Consider the following 20,763-nt stretch of genomic DNA (forward strand, 5'->3'; position numbering starts at 1 on the left):
GTTGGAAAGAGGAGATTCCTAGCTTTCTAATGATATCAGGATTGTTGTTGTACTCCAAATATTAAGCAAAATATGTCACATTATAAATTATGACTGTCATCATTTTGAGAAAAAGGCCTTCAAAGTTTCCTCTTCTCTGGAATCCATCGATCTGATTGGTTATTAGCGGAACAAATTATCAAAATAGTCCGGAGGGAAAATATTTCCGTTTGGATCACTGGTCTGGGGGAAGGTGTGTGTGTGTGTGTGTGTGTGTGTGTGTGTGTGTGTCGTGTGTGTGTGTGTGTGTGTGTGTGGTGTGTGTGTGTGTGTGTGTGTGTGTGTGTGTGTGTGTGTGTGTGTGTGTGTGTGTGTGTGTGTGTGGTGTGTGTGTGTGTGTGTGTGTGTGTGTGTGTGGTGTGTGTGTGTGTGTGTGTGTGTGGTGTGTGTGTGTGTGTGTGTGTGTGTGTGTGTGTGTGTGTGGGTGTGTGTGTGTGTGTGTGTGTGTGTGTGTGTGTGCTGTGTGTGTGTGTGTGTGTGTGTGTGTGTGTGTGTGTGTGTGTGTGTGTGTGTGTGTGTGTGTGTGTGTGTGTGTGTGTGTGTGTGTGTGTGTGTGCGTTTTTGCGTGTGTGTGCGTTTTTGCGTGTGTGTGTGTTTTTGCGTTTGTGTGTATTGTGTTTGTTTCCCGGGGAAAACACTCACGAGAAACACCGGCTGTTCTTATGCGTGCTGTGACGTCAAGTTACTCCGTTCTCCGCTTGTAATTATGCCGTCACAAGCTTCAAAGTTGTATTCATCATCTGAATTTGCCGAAACAAGTTTAATATTCTGAAAGCCAAGACTTTGTTTATTTGAAATCAGATGAAAACAAACTGTAACGGACCCTGCCGTGTTATCTATGATTACTATACGCCTTACATTCATAATTTCAGCCGGAGGGAGGGGGGCTGCGCTACGGAAGAGCCGAGTGCGAGTGAGAGGTGCCTGTCTTCTTCCCTTTACAAGCTTCAAAAATGTATTTATCGTGTGATTTTGGAAATAAAAGTTTCATATTCTGAAAGCCAAGACTTTGTTTATTTAAAATCAAACAAAACACCCGAACCCCGAAAAAATAGTATTTTACGCAAATCCACGTTTATTTTGAAATGAGCCGTTGCGACTTCCGATTGATTTCGATAGAGCGGGTCACATATATAGTTTCCCTGCTTTCCCTGCAATATATAACTGTGTGTATTTGTATCTGTATGTGCATGTGTGCTCAAAAATCACAAGTGTGTATTTGTATGTACCTATATAAGAAGCATGTATCCGAAAAACGGAGTGGAAAACTGAATTTCCTCCAATCTTCAGGTGCAATCGGTGGACTGGCCGTTTGAGGAGGAGGAGAGCGACTGCCCCAACAAAGAGAAGCAGCGCAGCATCATGAACTACCTGGAGGAGAACCACTTCGACCTGGTCATCAACCTGTCGGGGAGGAACAGTGGAGGCCGCCGGCTCTCCTCCTTCGTCACCAAGGGTTACCGGACCAGGCGCATGGCCATCGACTACTCTGTGCCGCTCATCATTGACATCAAGTGCACCAAGCTCTTTGTACAGGTATTATATAATGATATGATAACTGTTAGAAAAATATCACTGGTCACCGGCTTGAGCTTCAATCTCAGGATCCATGTGTTTGTGATCCTCTCCAGAATGGAAGTAGTCATCACATACAGAATAGCTTATATATCAAAATTCTGACTTTTTCAAAAAATCTCAAAATACTGACTTTTTCTCAAAATTGAGATTTTTCTCAAAATCTCCAAATTCTGTCTTTTTCTAAGAATCTAAAAAATCTGACTTTTTCTCAGAAATCTGATTTTTTTCTCAAAAATCCTGACTTTTTCTCAAATGTTTTGACTTTTTCTCAAAATTCTAACTTTTTCTCAAAAATCTGACTTTTTCTGAATACTTAAAAATAATAATAATCCCTGGTCACCGGCTTGAGCTTCAATCTCAGGATCCATGTATTTGTGATCCTCTCCAGAATGGAAGTAGTCATCACATACAGAGCATCAACTAGTTCCTGAACAGTGTCCTTCACATGCTGATATCCAAGAGAGGGAGTTACACAGTCACAAGATGGAGGAATAGAAAGCAGTATTCAATGTTTACTTCAGATTAGCTCCACGTCAGAAATGATCATGCTTGTCATATGTCTATCTCCATAGAGGCTGAATCATCATGTTAATCACATAGCTATCATATGCCTAAAACAGTCCTGATGCTCTTCTAGGTAATCATACATCCTGTCATGTTCACAGCTACAGTTGGGATACCTTTTGTTATCATGTGTACTCTGATATTGGAAGAGGACATTGAGTATTTTCCCAACATTAACTCTTAGTGCTGCAGGATAGAGCTGCATGATTTGGATCTGTACCAAACAAGGTTTTGAGAATGTATACAATTGTTTGTAGGACGGGACTTGACTACGTTCCATTCAGATACTTTCACATAGTTTGCCTTTACTAAATATTTTGATAGCTGCAATTTGGATATTGCACTAGTCTATATTGCGTCTTTCGATAAAATGTTCACGAGCTGTGCAGCCCTTCTGAAACAGCTTTTTATTGAAAGACAACATGATTAATATGAATCTGTGTGTTTTTCAGGCTCTTCATCGGGTTGGTGCCGCTCCACCAGTGAAAACTCACATCGACAGCATGAGCTCACAGACGCTGGTCCGTCTGCCGGGTGAGTCTCTGCAACAGGCACAAAAACTCTTGATTTCATTTGAATGATTGTGGGTAATTTGAGACATTCAGTTCATTTGTCTGCAGCTGCAAAATGTGATTGTGTATTAAAGATACTACAAAAATATTTGACTGTCAAATAGAGAGGCGAAGTCCCGCCCATCTACTTCCGACCCATGGGACCTTATTTGGGAAAAATTATGTATTGAAGTCAATGGGGAGAGAAAACGTATCTTTCGATCCCGTTTGAATTGTGCCACGAATTACACATATGATGTTTGTCAATCTTAAAAAATAATTTCCAAGTCAAAAAAGTCACAGTTTGTCGTAAAACTGTTGAAATATAAGACTATGAAAAATACGCAACTAGAAAGACTACAAATCCCAGAATCCCGGTCCCGCATGCTGGCTCTTATGAACCGACTAACTCCCCTTGTGTGTATGTACAGCTCTCAACATGCCCAGACTTGGAGTGATTTTCACCTCTTTTAATACTTTCCGCCTCATTCTGAAAGAAAAAAGTGAAATGTGCCAACGTGACGGCCGTCTTGGTCTGTGGTGCGAGACGGGAGATGTAGTTCATTGAGCGGTTCCATGGAGCTCCCCCGGAAAGGGAGGGACTTCGCCTCTCTATGAGAAATCTAAAAGCACAATTGTCAAGCTTTTAAGGGCCAATGATTAACTTCTTTTGGCAAATGAACAGTAGCCTATTCATACAATTAGGCATACAAATATATACATACAAATATTTGTTTTATATAAAAAAAAAAAAAAGGTGTTATCTGGTTTTAAACCCACCATACAGAAGGATATAGAGAAAATTCTAATCCCTTAATGTGTTCATATCTACTCTAATGTGGAGATTATTATGAGATTAATGAAATACCCAGTATCTGTTTTCACCTAAACACCTTTTTCTAGTTCTAGAAACTCTGTTGGAGCGATGTATACAGGGATATAAATACAATAGTGTCTTGTGAAACATCCGAAAGGTTCAAATCTCTCATGCTTGCTGTTGATTCTCAGGTCTGATCGATGTGCACGTCCACCTGCGGGAGCCCGGGGCCGAACACAAGGAGGACTTCTCCTCCGGTACGGCTGCTGCTCTGGCAGGAGGCGTCACCATGGTGTGTGCCATGCCCAACACCTCCCCCGCCATCACCGACGCCAACACTCTGGCCCTCGTACAGAAGGTAAGACCACATTCAAAATGATCCAAGACCCCCTGTGATGGCATGTGTGAAGTACAAGGGTACGCAACAACTAGGAGGTTGAAAAATGTGGATTTTAATAACCCAAAATATATATATATATATATATATATATATACAGTTTTTAGGATGGGTAACAAAATCAATTTAGATGACAAAAGGTTCATTAGGTTTGATATAAACAGATCTTGTTAACAATCACTAAATTAAATAAGATTGCATGCACTCAATTTAGAAAAATAAAGTTAAAAATGTGTGCATGGATGATTTTAAATAAAAAAACAGCACAACCTTAAGGATGTGTGGTTGGTGTGAGGCTTCTAGTTACAGCCTTCACAGCATGTATTTAATCAAAGTTGACTGAAGTAAGAAAACTAATGAAATCTTGTGTTCCATGATAACTTATATTCCACACACTATCTTGCATTTAGCTGTATCTCCATCATATACAATGTTGTTGTTTGTTTTGAATCTGTGAAGCCCACCGAGACAAACGTGTTTTTGTGATATTAGGCTATACAAATAAAGTTTGATTTGATTTGATCTTCAGCTGGCCAAAGCGGGCTGCCGCTGTGACTACGCTCTGTACCTCGGCGCCGCTTCAGATAACGCCGCCATCCTGCCGTCCATCGCCAGCCAGGCGGTGGGTCTGAAGATGTATCTGAACGACACGTACTCCACCCTCAAGATGGACAACGTGGCTCTCTGGATGGAGGTAGGTCTCACCTTGTTCATGTTGCAAATGGACCTGCTGTGGTGCAAGAAGAAATTCAGACTTAGTTGGACAATAAAGTATCATAATATCTTATTGTTGTATATTTTTAAACCACTTTAGTTTAACATAAATGTTTCTTAAACAGGTTTTTTACCATTGTAGTTATTATGGGACTTTTCTTAACCTGTTAAGCCCCAAAGACCCCATTATTTATTTATTTTTTTCTTTGGATGGAATGAATACCTAATGGTGATAATTCAATGTAATACACAATGTTTATAGTCTGGTACCTGAAAAAGGTCAAATGGCACTGATGGAACCAGATGTACCCAAATGTGCCGAAAGCTTATTCCGCCTGGAACTTGTTTTTGCTAAACCTCTCTTAAAAAGGTCAAATGTCACTTGTTTTGCCTCAATCTTGATACAGGGTACTTATTATATGTTATATGTTGGATTCCTAAAGCTTTTAGTCTACCATCCCATCATTCAAGGGTAGTTTTTACTATAAGTAATGTTTTTTCTTTAGGCGGAGGTAAGAATTTACCTCTTTTTGCTATGTTCCATCTGAATTTACTCTGACTGAGAACAATCTATATTGATTCTGACACTTCTACATCCAACTCACAGATGTAACCTTGCTTTGATAAAAGAAATTATTCATATAACCCTTTTAGAAGTTAAGTTGTAGTCATTTGTTTTGGGCATGTCATTTTCGAGCCTGAAACCTGAAAAACAGGCTCGGGGCTTAACCGGTTAATCTATTAAAAGGGAAAATAGGTGTCAGGATTTATAGATTTGTCTTTTTAAGCGTTTAAATCTGGTTCAAATGAGGTAAATTGACCCTGGGAGAAGTGTTTTTTTCCTTCTCATTTCTTTGCATTTTGGCATTTCCTGGAGCCACTGTGTAAAAACCCCTAATATCTCCATTAACATGTGCCTCCATTTTCCCACCCTGCCCACTAAACTCTCTCTGTTTGTGTCTGCAGCACTTTGAGAAGTGGCCGAAGCAGTTTCCCATCGTGGCTCACGCTGAGAAGCAGACGGTGGCTGCCATCCTGATGGTGGCTCAGCTCTACCAGCGGCCCGTCCACATCTGCCACATCGCCAAGAAGGAGGAGGTAAAACACTGTTTCTATTTAGTTAGTATTATAGAAATCAAATGGTGGAAGAATGCAATACTGGTGGGAGTTTTGTTAGATAGTGTGGAGGAAATTCTTCAGAGAAACTGATAAATTAACACAGCTAACAGTCACATTATATAGTAGAGAGAGAATATCCACCTGGTCCCATTCATCAATTCCCTTAGGCATCATCTAAACATCCCCACCATTAAACCATAAAACCCCCTCGTCCTTAACCATTTGCAAATCCCCCTTTTACTTCCCTTTGCCCTCCTGATATGTAAATCCTTAACATATGTCTCTGTTAAACACATACAAGACTACAAATACAATTTAACAGTGTAAAAGGCAATCAGAGTACAAGACTATGTATTAAATGATTATATGATCATTTGACACGACAGATAGTTTTAGACTTTATCAAAGCTTACATATAACCTATCTTTTATGATACTTTCATTACCGGTACAGATATTTTAAAGTATTGAAACGACACTTTGATGAAGCGATATCTCACATTCTTACCTCCTTTTTAAAATTCAGATTCTGATTATCCGAGCAGCGAAGCAGAAGGGCATCCAGGTGACATGTGAGGTGGCTCCTCATCACCTCTTCCTGTGCGAGGAGAACATCAGAGAGATCGGAGACGGGCGGGCGCAGGTCCGACCCATGCTGGGAACTCTGGAGGACATGGAGGCTCTGTGGGAGAACCTGGACATCATCGACTGCTTCGCCACTGACCACGGTGAGTAAAGACACAGAAACCAGTCGAAATATACGTGTGCAGCAAACCGGTCATTTATTAGGACAAAAACTCAACTTTAATCTCAACTGGGTTAGAGAGACAACAGACGCAACCCTGACAGTCTCCAGGTCTGTTCACATTTTCTTTTCCATGCACCAGTCTCTATTTTCAATCTTTCAGTTTGTGTGTACAGACAGAGACATCGAAATACCGTTTCCCACAATCCAGAGTACAAAAACAAAGATATATAAAAATATGCATGCAAATATTAGGGCTGTCAAGTTAACGCAAAAAAAAAATTAACACCACTAATTATTTTAACGCGATTAACGCATGTGTATTTTTTGTCCTCGGCCGCCGTAGTTTCAGAGCGCATCGAGTTTAAAATACCATCTACATGCTGATGCTGACAGCCGCATGTGGCAGACCACACTTCCACGCTCACCGGCAGGCCCGGACTGGCCATCGGGAGGACCGGGAGGGTGTGTGTATGTGTGGGGCGACTCGCGCGAGCGAGGCACACCTTACGTGTTGTTGTTGTTAGCATCTGGTGCTAGCTAGCTGCGCTAACGGATATAAGGAGCTGTTTCAATGAAAACAGAGGAGCGACATTTCTCCGACAACTGCGCCGAGCACTTGACTTTATGCAGGTAGCCAGACAGTGGGACATTGTATGAAAAGTCAGCACACTCAGCACGGATAGTGCGCGCAACATGATTGCAGCGTCCAGGCAGCTCCCGTTCGAGCATATATGCCTAGAGCTGCACATAGCTCCAACGATCCATCACAGTGTTTCTCCACACACACACACACACACACACACACACACACACAGCAAATATGTATACAGGGTTTCCCACACATAGACTTTACTTGGCGGCCCAGGTATATTAACGGCCACCAAAGTATATTTCTCGACCCATTTAGTTTTTTTCTCATTATTTCTATCCGTCTGCGAGCACAACGCCATCTGCGATCGATTAACTAGTGGACAATGATCCCTCGCTCTACGCCTCCTGTACCTGTTCGCTCTGCTATCGCATGAAGGGTCTGCTAACAAGCGACCAACAGAAAGGTTCAAGTTAATGTTGTTGCACGTCACAATGCTGCTGCAATGCAAACATTTCCCAAATTGGGATCAGTGAATGACTTCTCTTTGATGTTTACATGTTTTCTGTGTGTTTAGCCCCCCACTCTGTAGAGGAGAAGAGCGGGGACAGTCCTCCTCCAGGTTACCCCGGTCTGGAGACCATGCTGCCGCTGCTTCTGACCGCCGTGAGTGACGGACGGCTCACTATGGATGACATCATCACGCGTCTCTATGACAACCCACGCAAGATCTTCAACCTGCCGGTCCAGGAGAACACCTACGTGGAGGTAAACACAATGGAAGGGCATTATTGTTAGAGCCAGTATTTAGATTGTTATAAGAAAGGCCACCTAATTGTGACGTCTGTAGTCAACGCACTATAAAAGACTACAATTCCCATGGCGCCTTCTCTACACACAAACACACACACAAAAATTGTAGTGCGTGTTGCTCGACAGTGAGGGTGATAAACAGAGGATTCTGACTGTTCGAGCCAGTATCTTGTTTTATAAGAAAGGCCACCTAATCGTGACGTCTGTAGAGAATAAAAGACTACAATTCCCACAGTGCCTCCTGTAAAGTGACAGTGATGGGAAACCTGCTAGAAAGATGTCGCAGAGGAACAGTTTTCAACCGTTTAATTACCCTTTAAGTTACCAAGTTATATAAGCCTTATCAAGAAAGAAAGAATACCTAAGTTGTTTGTTATTTTTTTTCAGTTTTGCCTATTTGTTTTGACTATTGTAAAGGCCTCTTTTCTTTGTTGCACGTGTCAAAGTTTGTTATTTTATTTTGAGCAAACACGTCGCTTAATATCATCCAAACCATCGGAGGCCTATCAACTCTTCAACTGTAAGTAATATAAAGGAAAGAAAACGAGTAAAAAATGTCGGGTGGCTTGATAGAAAAACAAACAAGGAAGGAAGTCACGACAATGATTTAATCTTCTGGGGTCTACTGGAGTCTGGATTTTGGAGCTTTTGGTGCTAAAACAGACACAGGAATCTGCCAAAAAATGCTCACTCTTCTGTCAGAATCTGAACCAGGTTTATTACAGGTAGGTTGACACGTACGAGGAATTTGACTTGGTGTCGTGGTGCATACATAAAAGTAAAACAAACATTAAAAACACAGAAAACTCTTTAAAGAAAATTATAATAACTTTAAAAAATGATAAAAAAATATAGCACATTGAAATGGAATGGAATTAAATATGTGCAGTAATACAAAAAAAATTGATATTGTGTGCATTGATGTAATGCAGATGACCATTGGTCCTTTTTTGTTGGTGCTACCCTTCCCCAAATCTAATGGCGCGTTTCCACTACACGGCCTCGCTCGGCCCCGCTCGGTATGGCTGGGCCTCGTTAGGACTGGCTCACTTTATGGCGCATTTCCATTACAGTTTAGGAACTGGGGTAGTATCTATAGTAACGCAGTGTAGGCGGAGCCGTGACGTGATCTTCAGAGAACCCCAGAAAAACAACACAGCCGTTAGCTGTTAGCACTCAGAGCTCACAGCTCCTCATATATGTTCAGAAACTAGACAAAAGTTAAAGAAGTACAAACCACAGACTGCCTGTGTCATGGTGAATACAGTCGCTGGTTTATTTATGTCTGTATAGGCCGTTGTTGTGAGTGTGGACGGTCGGAGCATATACTGCGTTAGCTTAGCCGATCTCCATTTAGAAAACACGCATTTTAAAAGGTGTTTCGCCTGCCGTCTGTCTGCAGACTTGACAAAGCATTAATTCATGGTTTTTACTAACCGGTATCAGTATGTTGTTACTTCGGCATCATTTTGAAACGTGTATTACAATTAAATCACGGTCAAATATGTCCATCTTGTTGTAGTTGTAGCCCCCTTGCCAGCGATGCGCTCTCTAGTTTAGCATACTCAGCCCGACTCAGCCTCGTTGTCTCTGGCCCTAGACCCGCAATTTTATGAGGCCAGAAAAACTGTGAATTAGGACCCGCCGGCCGGTACTAGGCCAAGTGGAAACGCAACCAAAGACGGGCCGCTGACGTCACAGCCCTCTTAAACCGTGCTCCGCGCTGTAGTGGAAACGCGCCATTAGTGACCTTGCCTTGAGACAACAAGGCAAGGCAAGACTGATTATTTAAAGAAATATAATAACATAAAAAATGTGTTAATGAAGGCAGCTGTAATCCAGAAACTTCCATGATCTGCAAGTTCAAATTACTATTAATGTCAAGGGACTCGTAGAATGGAATAAAATATGTTCAGTAATACCAGAAAAACTGATATTGTGTGCATTGCTATGTTTTGAAATACTCATAAACTGATTTTTTTTTTTTTCTTTTTCAGGTGGATTTGGAGCAGGAGTGGGTGATTCCTCCGGCCATGCAGTTCACCAAGTCCAAGTGGACACCTTTCCAGGGTATGAAGGTGAAGGGGAAAGTGCGTCGCGTTGTTCTGAGAGGAGAGGTGGCCTACATCGACGGACAGGTCAGAAATCACACAGACATATTCATTTTATTCTTTAAACCACGGGTGTCCATTTTGTTCACAGAGGGCCACATACAGAAAAATATACGAAGGGCTGGGCCACTAGAGATGAGGTATATCGCCTCATAAGTTCAGTTATAAGTCAGCTAAATCAATCCAATGTAGGTAAATGATGCTTGTGAGTGTTGGCAGTTCATCCCTTAAAGCAGAAGCCTCAGATTGATTATAATAAGGAGAAATAGGAAGGGTGTATTTCAAGCTTGTTATGTAAATAAGTCATTGGGCTTTTTTCTTATCAACTAAGATATGTCAGAAAATATTTCCACCTTTTAATTGACTGAATTTATTTGAAAAGTGGTCTTAACATATTAATACTACTGTGTGATATATTTGTACATTTATATTTAAGAAGTACAATATAAGTCAAGCACAAGTTTCATTTGTGGGTCGTATTACATTATACTTTTGGAATTTGATGAGGGCCGATTCAAAATGGCGTAGTTTGGACACCCCTGCTTTAAACTAATTCACCTGCACTCACAATGGTAATAAGGCTGTGCACAGTTTCAAAGGAATGTGTCGGTTGAAGACAAATCCTTTTTTTTAAATCTGCATTTCTTCCCCCCCTCTCTCTTTTAGGTGCTGGTACCTCCAGGTTATGGTGAGGATGTGAAGACGTGGCCCCTCGCCTCCAGCACTCCTGCTGAATTTGTTAAAGAAAGTCCAATGGTACGCAAAGTGGATCACATTATAGTCCAACAATTATGGTTAACGGTCAAACAAACGAAGTAACTCATTCAAAGGTTCAAAGGTTTTATTGTCATGTGCACAAAGCTACAGTGTAGAAATGGCAATGACATTCTTCTGACCTGAGCTCCTGCAACAATGCAACATATATAATTAAATATAAAAATAAAAAGTAATGCAAGGAATCTATATACATGTCAATAGAATATGATATATACAAGAACAGAATGTGAAATTTAAATATTGTACGTTAAGACAAAATTAAATACGGTTTATTGCGGTGGTAACTATTTAGATAAATACAGTAAGTAGATTGCAAGATGACAAACGCATGATTGTAGTCTGGAGAACATACAGTTTTCTATATTCTGAAACAAAAAATCTGGTCGTTATTTATTGGAAAAATCTCACTTGTCACCGGCTTGAGCTTCAATATCAGGATCCATGTATTTGTGATCCTCTCCAGAATGGAAGTAGTCATCACATACAGAGCATCAACTAGTTCCTGAACAGTGTCCTTCACATGCTGATATCCAAGAGAGGGAGTTACACAGTCACAAGATGGAGGAATAGAAAGCAGTATTCAATGTTTACTTCAGATTAGCTCCACGTCAGAAATGATCATGCTTGTCATATGTCTCTCTCCATAGAGGCTGAATCATCATGTTAATCACATAGCTATCATATGCCTAAAACAGTCCTGATGCTCTTCTAGGTAATCATACATCCTGTCATGAACACAGCTACAGTTGGGATACCTTTGTTATCACGTGTACTCTGATATTGAAGGAGGACATTCAGTGTTTTCCCAACATTATTGTATGTATTTATTCTAACATGTTGTGGTTCCTGTAGAGCCCAGAGCCGGCGCGCCCCACCCCCCCGCGGGACGGCCAGGTCCGGACCCGAGCCCCCAGCCCCCGCCGGTTAACTTCAGAGAGCCGCTACCTGCTGCCCCCCCGCATCCACCGCGCCTCAGACCCCGGATTCACACCAGGTACTACAACTCCCACAATGCACAGCAGGAAGACAACATATATTTTGTAGCAAACTAGAATCTCACCTGTTTCGACAGCACCTTGGCCATTTCAAATCTGCAAAGCGTCTACCCTTTTAGGTTTGAATATCTTACTTCTGGGAATGGAAAAGAAAAGTGGTTTAAAGGTCAAAGATGATTGAAAGAGAAGGATGAAAGGAATATAAAAAGGTTAGAAAAGTGTCAAAAATAACTATAATTTCACGGGAAGACTAGAGGTCGAGGAATGAGAGAATTTGGTTCGGGGTCTTTCCAAATATCTGGAACTAACTCCCAGAAACCTGCAGGTCCGCTGCAACTCTGACTACTTTTAAATCCAGCCTGAAGACTTTTCTTTTTGCCCCTGCTTTTAATTGAACTATTCACATCTTACACTGCACTGTAACATTCATGTTTTATTATCTTTGCTTTTGAATGTTTCTGACGTAGGGCTGTGCAATTAATTAATCGCAATTACGATTTTGGCCTGCCACAATTAAGAAAACAACATAATCGAAAAAAACGATTATTTTGCTTTGCTTGGTTGTTATATTTGATCTAATTTATTTTAGTCTCATTTATTTGTATTTATCATATTTATATATGTTTAGTAGCTTGGGGAAGTGCGCTCCAACATATTTGTTCTTGTTTATTGGTATTTATTATTTTGATATTATTTATTTAAATGTGAATATAAATGTAGAATTTATTTTATTTATTTTTGTATTGGTTTTTCAGTTGAATTATACGTTCAGGGTAATCAACAGTTAAAAAGATACTGTTCAAATTATTATTTGTATTTGTTTTAAAGTTCAATAAATGGATGTTTTCAAAGTCAATGAATAATCGTATTTAATAATCGTGATATCAATTATTGACCCAAATAATCGTGATTATGATTTTTGCCATAATCGCACAGCCCTATTCTGACGTGTTTTATGCTCTTAATGTCTTTCATTGTTGTAAAGTACTTTGAATTACCTTGTGTTATAAAAAGACTTGCCTTACCCTGTATCACACTGTACTTCTGTATTTCATTGATGTTTGTGTCTCGCAGAGATGATGATGCTCCCCCCAGCTGTTGACGGGTACAGCCACCCCCCCCCTCTGTCCCGGCTGCTGTCCCCTCAGTCGACTCCAGGACTTCCTGCAGGACAGATGTCTCACTTCCAGACGTCTCCTCTGCTGCACGCGCTGGTGGGGCAGCACATCCTCTCCGTCAGGCAGTTCAGCAAGGAGCAGGTACAACGTCAACGTCGAATCAGAACCAGAAAACCTCTATTTGTTTATTCCACACATAGCCGTTACTTTAAAACAAAACATGTACACTTATATTGGGTTTTTTATAGCGCATGGTGGAAAGGAGCAGGGAGAAGAACATCTTATTTTACCTGCCCTTTCTTACAATACAAATAACCATTAAAAAGTCAAATAAAAGCAATATTCTTTCAGTCACAGTTGCTTACAAATACTGAAACATAAAACTCTTATTAGTCCCACGGAGGGGAAATGTACATTGTTACAGCAGAAAAAAGCCAAAGACAGCAAAAAAAATATTACAGATAACAAAATTATAATAAAAAAAGTTACACAATTTACAAAATACACATCCTGTCAACTTTAGAGAGATCAAAATACCGTTTCCCACAATCCCGAATACAAAAAACATATATATATATAAAAATATGTATATACACAACAGTCAACAGACACATTATACATATGCACACATTAAGACATTTATAAAAGCACAACAATCAATATATACAAAATAACAGTCACTTCAATATCGCATAAACACACACACACCTAAATTAATAGTTTTATATTTGAGAAAGACACACGTGATGCATGTTTTAGTTTTTTCAGTTTTTGTGTTTTTTCGTTGTTTCAGATCTCGCACCTTTTCAATGTCGCCCACTCTCTGCGATTGATGGTTCAGAAGGAACGAAGCTTGGACATCCTGAAGGTACACATTACATGTCACTTGTTGGACGCTTTTATCCAAAGCGACTTACCTACTCAATACTGTGGACAATCCCCACAGGAGCAATTTGGGGTGAAGTGTCTCAGGGACACAACGACATGCTGTGGGGTTTGAACCTGTGACCAACACCAAGGCTCTATCCACTGCGCCACACGCCTCCCACACACCTGAAACATCTGAGTTTTAAAGTGTATTTGAATGTTTGGGAGAGGGCAAAAACTCTACATGGCTAAACAGTCTTCTCTTTTATTTATTTGTTTAAATGCTCACTACCCAGAGTCTCTGTACACTTTACAAAAAACAAGATTTGACATGCAAGTACAAGCATGCACTCAGGTCATTGAATTCAAACCATAATTGAGGGTTACAGAATAAGATAGAAATATGAAAATACACAGATTAAGTCAGAAATTAAAGGGGGGTGATGTAGGGAAAAAACCCTGGAGATTTACGAGTCTGTTTAAAGCCTAATTGGAAAGAATCCTGTCCTTTGTGTAATATACACAGTAGCTTTTGGAATCAGAGCAAGCATTTGGTATTAAGCATCACTCACTACTACTCCAGTCCTCTAGTTGACTATTTGTCCAGCTTGAGCCCAGTTTTAAAGCCCCCTCTCTCCTCAGGGTAAGGTGATGGCGTCCATGTTCTACGAGGTGAGCACTCGCACCAGCAGCTCGTTCGCGGCGGCCATGCAGCGTCTGGGCGGCTCCGTGGTTCACTTCAGCGAATCCACCTCCTCCACGCAGAAAGGAGAGTCTCTGGCCGACTCCGTGCAGACCATGAGCTGCTACGCCGACGTGCTGGTGCTGCGACACCCGACCCCCGGAGCTGTGGAGGTGCGTCTCTGACTTAGCAAATTTTGTGAAGACGATTTGCTACTGTGTATTGAAGGTCACCTATTATGCAAAATCCACTTTCTCATGTATTTCATATATAAACATGTGTCCCCTCTGTGTAAAAAGATTTGCTCACCTTTTGTCACTGGCTGTTTTTCTAGTTTTTACTCATTTCTGGGAAACTTTCTTTGGCATTTCGTTCTATTTTCAGACTTTCTAAATATTGAATCAAGAAAACAATAGATCTTATTTGCATTGTTGGAGGAGCCTGAGACTTTTACTCTTAAATCTATCTATATCATTTACATTTCTTCCTGTAACTCTTATCTCCAGTGTGCGGCGCGTCACTGCCGTAAGCCGGTGATCAACGCTGGAGACGGAGTCGGGGAACATCCCACTCAGGCTCTGCTGGACGTCTTCACCATCAGAGAGGAGCTGGGGACGGTCAACGGCATGACGGTGAGGAACAGAAAATACATTTGAAACCTTTCCTTTAAAGGTCACCTATTATGCAAAATCCTCTTCTTCATGTCTCTTCTACATCAACATGTGTCCCCTCTTCTTCATGTCTCTTCTACATCAACATGTGTCCCCTCTTCTTCATGTCTCTGCTACATCAACATGTGTCCCCTCTTCTTCATGTCTCTTCTACATCAACATGTGTCCCCTCTTCTTCATGTCTCTTCTACATCAACATGTGTCCCCTCTTCTTCATGTCTCTTCTACATCAACATGTGTCCCCACTTCTTCATGTCTCTTCTACATCAACATGTGTCCCCTCTTCTTCATGTCTCTTCTACATCAACATGTGTCCCCTCTTCTTCATGTCTCTTCTCCATCAACATGTGTCTCCTCTTCTTCATGTCTCTTCTCCATCAACATGTGTCTCCTCTTCTTCATGTCTCTTCTACATCAACATGTGTCCCCTCTTCTTCATGTCTCTTCTACATCAACATGTGTCCCCTCTTCTCCATGTCTCTTCTACATCAACATGTGTCCTCTCTTCTTCATGTCTCTTCTACATCAACATGTGTCCTCTCTTCTTCATGTCTCTTCTACATCAACATGTGTCCCCTCTTCTTCATGTCTCTTCTTCATCAACATGTGTCCCCTCTTCTTCATATCTCTTCTACATCAACATGTGTCCCCTCTTCTTCATGTCTCTTCTTCATCAACATGTGTCCCCTCTTCTTCATGTCTCTTCTTCATCAACATGTGTCCCCTCTTCTTCATATCTCTTCTACATCAACATGTGTCCCCTCTTCTTCATGTCTCTTCTTCATCAACATGTGTCCCCTCTTCTTCATATCTCTTCTACATCAACATGTGTCCCCTCTTCTTCATGTCTCTTCTTCATCAACATGTGTCCCCTCTTCTTCATGTCTCTTCTACATCAACATGTGTCCCCTTTGTGGAAAGAGACTCTGAAAGTTTCAGGAACAAAGATTCTCTCTCTTTTTGTCCTGATCCATTTCTATAAAAACCTGTCTGAAAATGAGCTGATCAGATTGTGGTCACTTTATGATGTCATAGCGATGTTTTGGCTTGTGTAACCATTAGCCAATCAGCAACCAAGGTAACCCCCCCCCCACACCTTATCACCTGAATCTCCTCCTAGAGCACCATTGAGTTTTTTGTAACCAAATCTCTCTCAGAGGGGCGTGGGGAGGGGCTCCTTATTTTCATCTAAAGTAACAGACAGAGAATCAGCACTTTGGAAACAGGGCTGAAACAGAGGGGATTATGGGTAATGCTGCAATGATCTGTTTGGTGTTTCAGCCAATCAGAGACATGTTCTGTATATATCTGAGACCTGTAATATATTGATGAAAAACAGTATGATAGGGGACCTTTAATATTGAAATCATGCTCCTTCAATCCTTCGTAACCCAACGTGTAGTTTTAAGTCCAATTGTTGTATTCCAACTTCCACTTTCGACCATCCAGATCTCTCTGGTCAGCTTTCTGTCCCCAGAGTCAGAACTAAACATGGAGAAGTTCAGTTATTATGCTCCAAATATCTGGAACAAACTCCCAGAAACCTGCCGGTCCGCTGCAACTCTGACTGCTTTTAAATCCAGGATGGAGACTTTTCTTTCTGCCGTTGCTTTTAATTGAACTATTCACATCTTAAACTGCACTGTGACTTTTATTCATGTATTCTTTTGTAATGTTTATTTGATTATCTTTGCTTTTTAATGACTGTTTTTAAATGCCATTTTCTTAATGTCTTTCATTGTTGTAAAGCACTTTGAATTGCCTTGTGTTGAAAAGGTGCTATATAAATGAACTTGCCTTGCCTATTTTAATATGTATATGTTTTTGGCTAGATAACCATGGTTGGGGATCTGAAACACGGCCGCACAGTTCATTCCCTCGCCAAACTGCTGACTCAGTACCGCATCACGCTGCGCTACGTCGCTCCCAAAAACCTCCACATGCCGGCGGAGATCATCAGCTACGTGGCCTCAAAGGGCATCAGACAGGTGCGCACTAAAATCAAGATTCAAGGCTTTTATTGTCATGTGTACATAGCTACAGTGTAGATATATCAATGAAGATCTGAGGTCACAGGCTCCTCCAACAGTGCAACACAATACAACTGATACAATAGTTAAAAGTGCAAGATAGAATAGAAATGGTGCAAGGAGAGTCTATATACAAGTAATTCGGATATGATATATTTGTAAGTTGCAAACAGATGAATGTTATGGATGTTCTTTTCAAAAGTTCAGGTGTTTAACAGTCTGATGGCCTTAAATATGGTTACACTGTATTACAAGTTGATATAATCAGATGTGTTTTCTAGTTCAAATCATTGTTCAAAATGGTGAAAAGATGGTGTGTTCTTCCCTGTGTGCAGGAGGAGTTTGAGAGCATCGAGGAAGCTCTGCCTGAGACCGACGTCCTCTACATGACGAGGATCCAGAGGGAGAGGTTCACTTCTGAGGAAGAGTACAAGGCTGTAAGTGAATTTCATTTCATCAACTTTCTTTCTCTGGTGAGGTAGAAACATAGTCCATATGCATCTTTATGAAATATCTGAGTAATATAAGACTAATTCCACTTTTTGGAGTTGGTAAATTACATGTACAGCCTTTTTTTGTTACACTATTTGATCCCACTTTATAGAGGTTTTTTGCAAAGAAGCTAATTTTTCCAGACAAACTGCCGTATTTCGATCTGACCACAAAAGAAAACCTTTACATAAGCTTGTAGTCTACAGCTTTAATGAATATTGAATACAATGATTTTGCCATTTTGTGAAGGTTGTGGTTCAAGCTATAACAGATTGTTTAAATTGAATGACCCTCTACCTCACATTGACATTTGAATTGTTAGAATTAAATATAAGATCTAAGACACTAGTTTTTGTAGGCTAAAGGTTTTTTGCCGTTCCCCTGTCAACCAAGCCATGTGTTTATTTATTATAATGTATTCTGAATGTGTGTGTTTATTCTTCCTCAGTGTTTTGGCCAGTTCATCCTCACCCCTCACATCATGACTGTAGCCAAGAAGAAGATGGTGGTCATGCATCCGCTGCCCAGAGTCAATGAAATCAGGTGAGGCTCAATCAGCAGCATTATATCAATCTTATTTATTTTGTTCTAACTTCTTATGAGAAATGTAATGCTTTGGAGATTTCTATTTAGTTCTTCTTATCGCTTCACCCTCTACAAAAAGCCACTGGGATTTTTTTGTTTGTTGATAATCTCCACATATTAACACCACTGATTGTTAAAGCATAGATGCAATTGCCAGGAGTTAAAAGCTAATGCTGGGCTATAAAGGAACTACAGCAAGGTCACATGACTTCACGTCACCATCGCTAAGCTAAAGGTGGCTAATGTTGGGCTGTAAAGGAACTACAGCACGGTCACATGACTTCACGTCACCATCGCTAAGCTAAAGATGGCTAATGTTAGGCTATAAAGGAACTACAGCAAGGTCACATGACTTCACGTCACCACCGCTAAGCTAAAGGCTGCTAATGTTGGGCTATAAAGGAACTACAGCAAGGTCACATGACTTCACGTCACCACCGCTAAGCTAAAGGTGGCTAATGTTGGGCTGTAAAGGAACTACAGCACGGTCACATGACTTCACGTCACCATCGCTAAGCTAAAGATGGCTAATGTTAGGCTATAAAGGAACTACAGCAAGGTCACATGACTTCACGTCACCACCGCTAAGCTAAAGGTGGCTAATGTTGGGCTATAAAGGAACTACAGCAAGGTCACATGACTTCACGTCACCACCGCTAAGCTAAAGGTGGCTAATGTTAGGCTACAAAGGAACTACAGCACGGTCACATGACTTCACGTCACCACCGCTAAGCTAAAGGTGGCTAATGTTGGGCTATAAAGGAACTACAGCAAGGTCACATGACTTCACGTCACCACCGCTAAGCTAAAGGTGGCTAATGTTAGGCTACAAAGGAACTACAGCACGGTCACATGACTTCACGTCACCACCGCTAAGCTAAAGGTGGCTAATGTTGGGCTATAAAGGAACTACAGCACGGTCACATGACTTCACGTCACCACCGCTAAGCTAAAGGCGGCTAATGTTGGGCTATAAAGGAACTACAGCACGGTCACATGACTTCACGTCACCACCGCTAAGCTAAAGGTGGCTAATGTTGGGCTACAAAGGAACTACAGCACGGTCACATGACTTCACGTCACCACCGCTAAGCTAAAGGTGGCTAATGTTGGGCTATAAAGGAACTACAGCACGGTCACATGACTTCACGTCACCACCGCTAAGCTAAAGGTGGCTAATGTTGGGCTATAAAGGAACTACAGCACGGTCACATGACTTCACGTCACCACCACTAAGCTAAAGGTGGCTAATGTTGGGCATGATGACATTTAGTCGTCTCATTTAGACACTTGTTAGCAACTGCCGTTTTAAAATTACCCAGTGGGGTATTTACTGACATAGCTTATGTCAGTATAACAAAAACATTAAACTCTCTTCAGCTTGTGTTAACCACAGACATTATTTTAGGCTTCTAACCAAAATAAGTTAAAAAATCAATCAACTTAGAGGTTTAAAACTCAATATGCACCATTTATCTCACTTCCTGTTGTGTCTCCTTTGTGTTTCTCCCTCAGTGCGGAGGTGGACACCGACCCCCGGGCGGCATATTTCCGTCAGGCGGAGAACGGGATGTACATCCGGATGGCGCTGCTGGCCACCGTGCTGAGCAGATAGATCCCTACGCTGCCTGTTTATCGCACAAATTGGAAAATATTTGTAGAATAACTCGTGTTAGACACTGCGTTTTCTTTCCTGAAATCTGTGGCTTTCTTGTTTCCAGTCCTTTAACTGGAGCTGGTACAGTTAAATGCAACAATAAGCCATAAAGTGATATTATACTGTTACATTATACTGCTTTCCTTACTTTCAACTTGGTACTATTTCTTTTTCTTTTTTATATTACCTTCAAAATTACTGCTTTCTTTCACAGCAATGTGATGTTCTTGTGCTGAGACACACTTTTCTATTAATTAAGATGCTTCTTAGAAATATTCCAGATGCTTTTTTTGTACAAGTGAGAATTTCTGTTTGTTTGTTGACAATGGTTAAGTATTGGCAGTATTTGTGCATCATTGAGCCATAGCCTAGGACAACTCCTTGGAAGAAAAAAGGTGTACATTTCAATCATATCGATGGTTCTATGATGTTTGGTGTTGATGAAATAACTGTGTTGGTAGCTGGGTAAAATGTACTGACATTAAAGGGACCAGTTAAGGTATTAAAAGGGACAACACGTTGTAAGGGATTGCTCTTTTCTGACCCATAATAATAGTATTTACTAATGTCTCCTATACTGTTTCTTTACCTAAATGTGTCGCACTACCTGAAAGTGGAAACGCACATTCTCTCAAAGCGTGGTTTTTGATCATTTAGGGTCATTTCGTATTATTCCGTAGCAGTGTAGAGTCTTTTTATATCCAAATGGGAAGTGGCGTCATTTAAATGTTGGTGAATTTCTTTGTATTATGTGTAGAAATAAATAATAAAAACATATTTCCTTTTGCATTTCATGTCATTAATATCCATCATTTTAAGAAACACAACCATAGCCGTCATGAATCACTGA

At 40.8% G+C, this 20,763-nt stretch overlaps 1 protein-coding gene across 1 annotated transcript in view; it reads left to right on the forward strand.

Moving 5' to 3' along the window:
* cad (carbamoyl-phosphate synthetase 2, aspartate transcarbamylase, and dihydroorotase) overlaps nucleotides 1-20,702 on the forward strand; it is a 56,207-nt gene extending 35,505 nt beyond the window's left edge. Inside the window, exons 27-44 of the mRNA XM_034121269.1 lie at nucleotides 1,330-1,575; nucleotides 2,634-2,715; nucleotides 3,741-3,907; nucleotides 4,476-4,640; nucleotides 5,627-5,758; nucleotides 6,305-6,506; nucleotides 7,693-7,883; nucleotides 9,926-10,066; nucleotides 10,706-10,795; nucleotides 11,669-11,810; nucleotides 12,886-13,070; nucleotides 13,723-13,797; nucleotides 14,439-14,651; nucleotides 14,985-15,110; nucleotides 16,982-17,137; nucleotides 17,515-17,616; nucleotides 18,120-18,214; nucleotides 19,772-20,702. Coding sequence (XP_033977160.1) covers nucleotides 1,330-1,575; nucleotides 2,634-2,715; nucleotides 3,741-3,907; nucleotides 4,476-4,640; nucleotides 5,627-5,758; nucleotides 6,305-6,506; nucleotides 7,693-7,883; nucleotides 9,926-10,066; nucleotides 10,706-10,795; nucleotides 11,669-11,810; nucleotides 12,886-13,070; nucleotides 13,723-13,797; nucleotides 14,439-14,651; nucleotides 14,985-15,110; nucleotides 16,982-17,137; nucleotides 17,515-17,616; nucleotides 18,120-18,214; nucleotides 19,772-19,871 — 2,610 coding nt within the window. The 3' untranslated portion in view covers nucleotides 19,872-20,702. The remainder of the gene's footprint in view (nucleotides 1-1,329; nucleotides 1,576-2,633; nucleotides 2,716-3,740; nucleotides 3,908-4,475; nucleotides 4,641-5,626; nucleotides 5,759-6,304; nucleotides 6,507-7,692; nucleotides 7,884-9,925; nucleotides 10,067-10,705; nucleotides 10,796-11,668; nucleotides 11,811-12,885; nucleotides 13,071-13,722; nucleotides 13,798-14,438; nucleotides 14,652-14,984; nucleotides 15,111-16,981; nucleotides 17,138-17,514; nucleotides 17,617-18,119; nucleotides 18,215-19,771) is intronic.
* The last annotated feature ends 61 nt before the right edge of the window (nucleotides 20,703-20,763 follow it).

The sequence above is a fragment of the Trematomus bernacchii genome, unplaced genomic scaffold, assembly GCF_902827165.1.
Source record: "Trematomus bernacchii unplaced genomic scaffold, fTreBer1.1, whole genome shotgun sequence".
Lineage (NCBI taxonomy): Eukaryota > Metazoa > Chordata > Actinopteri > Perciformes > Nototheniidae > Trematomus > Trematomus bernacchii.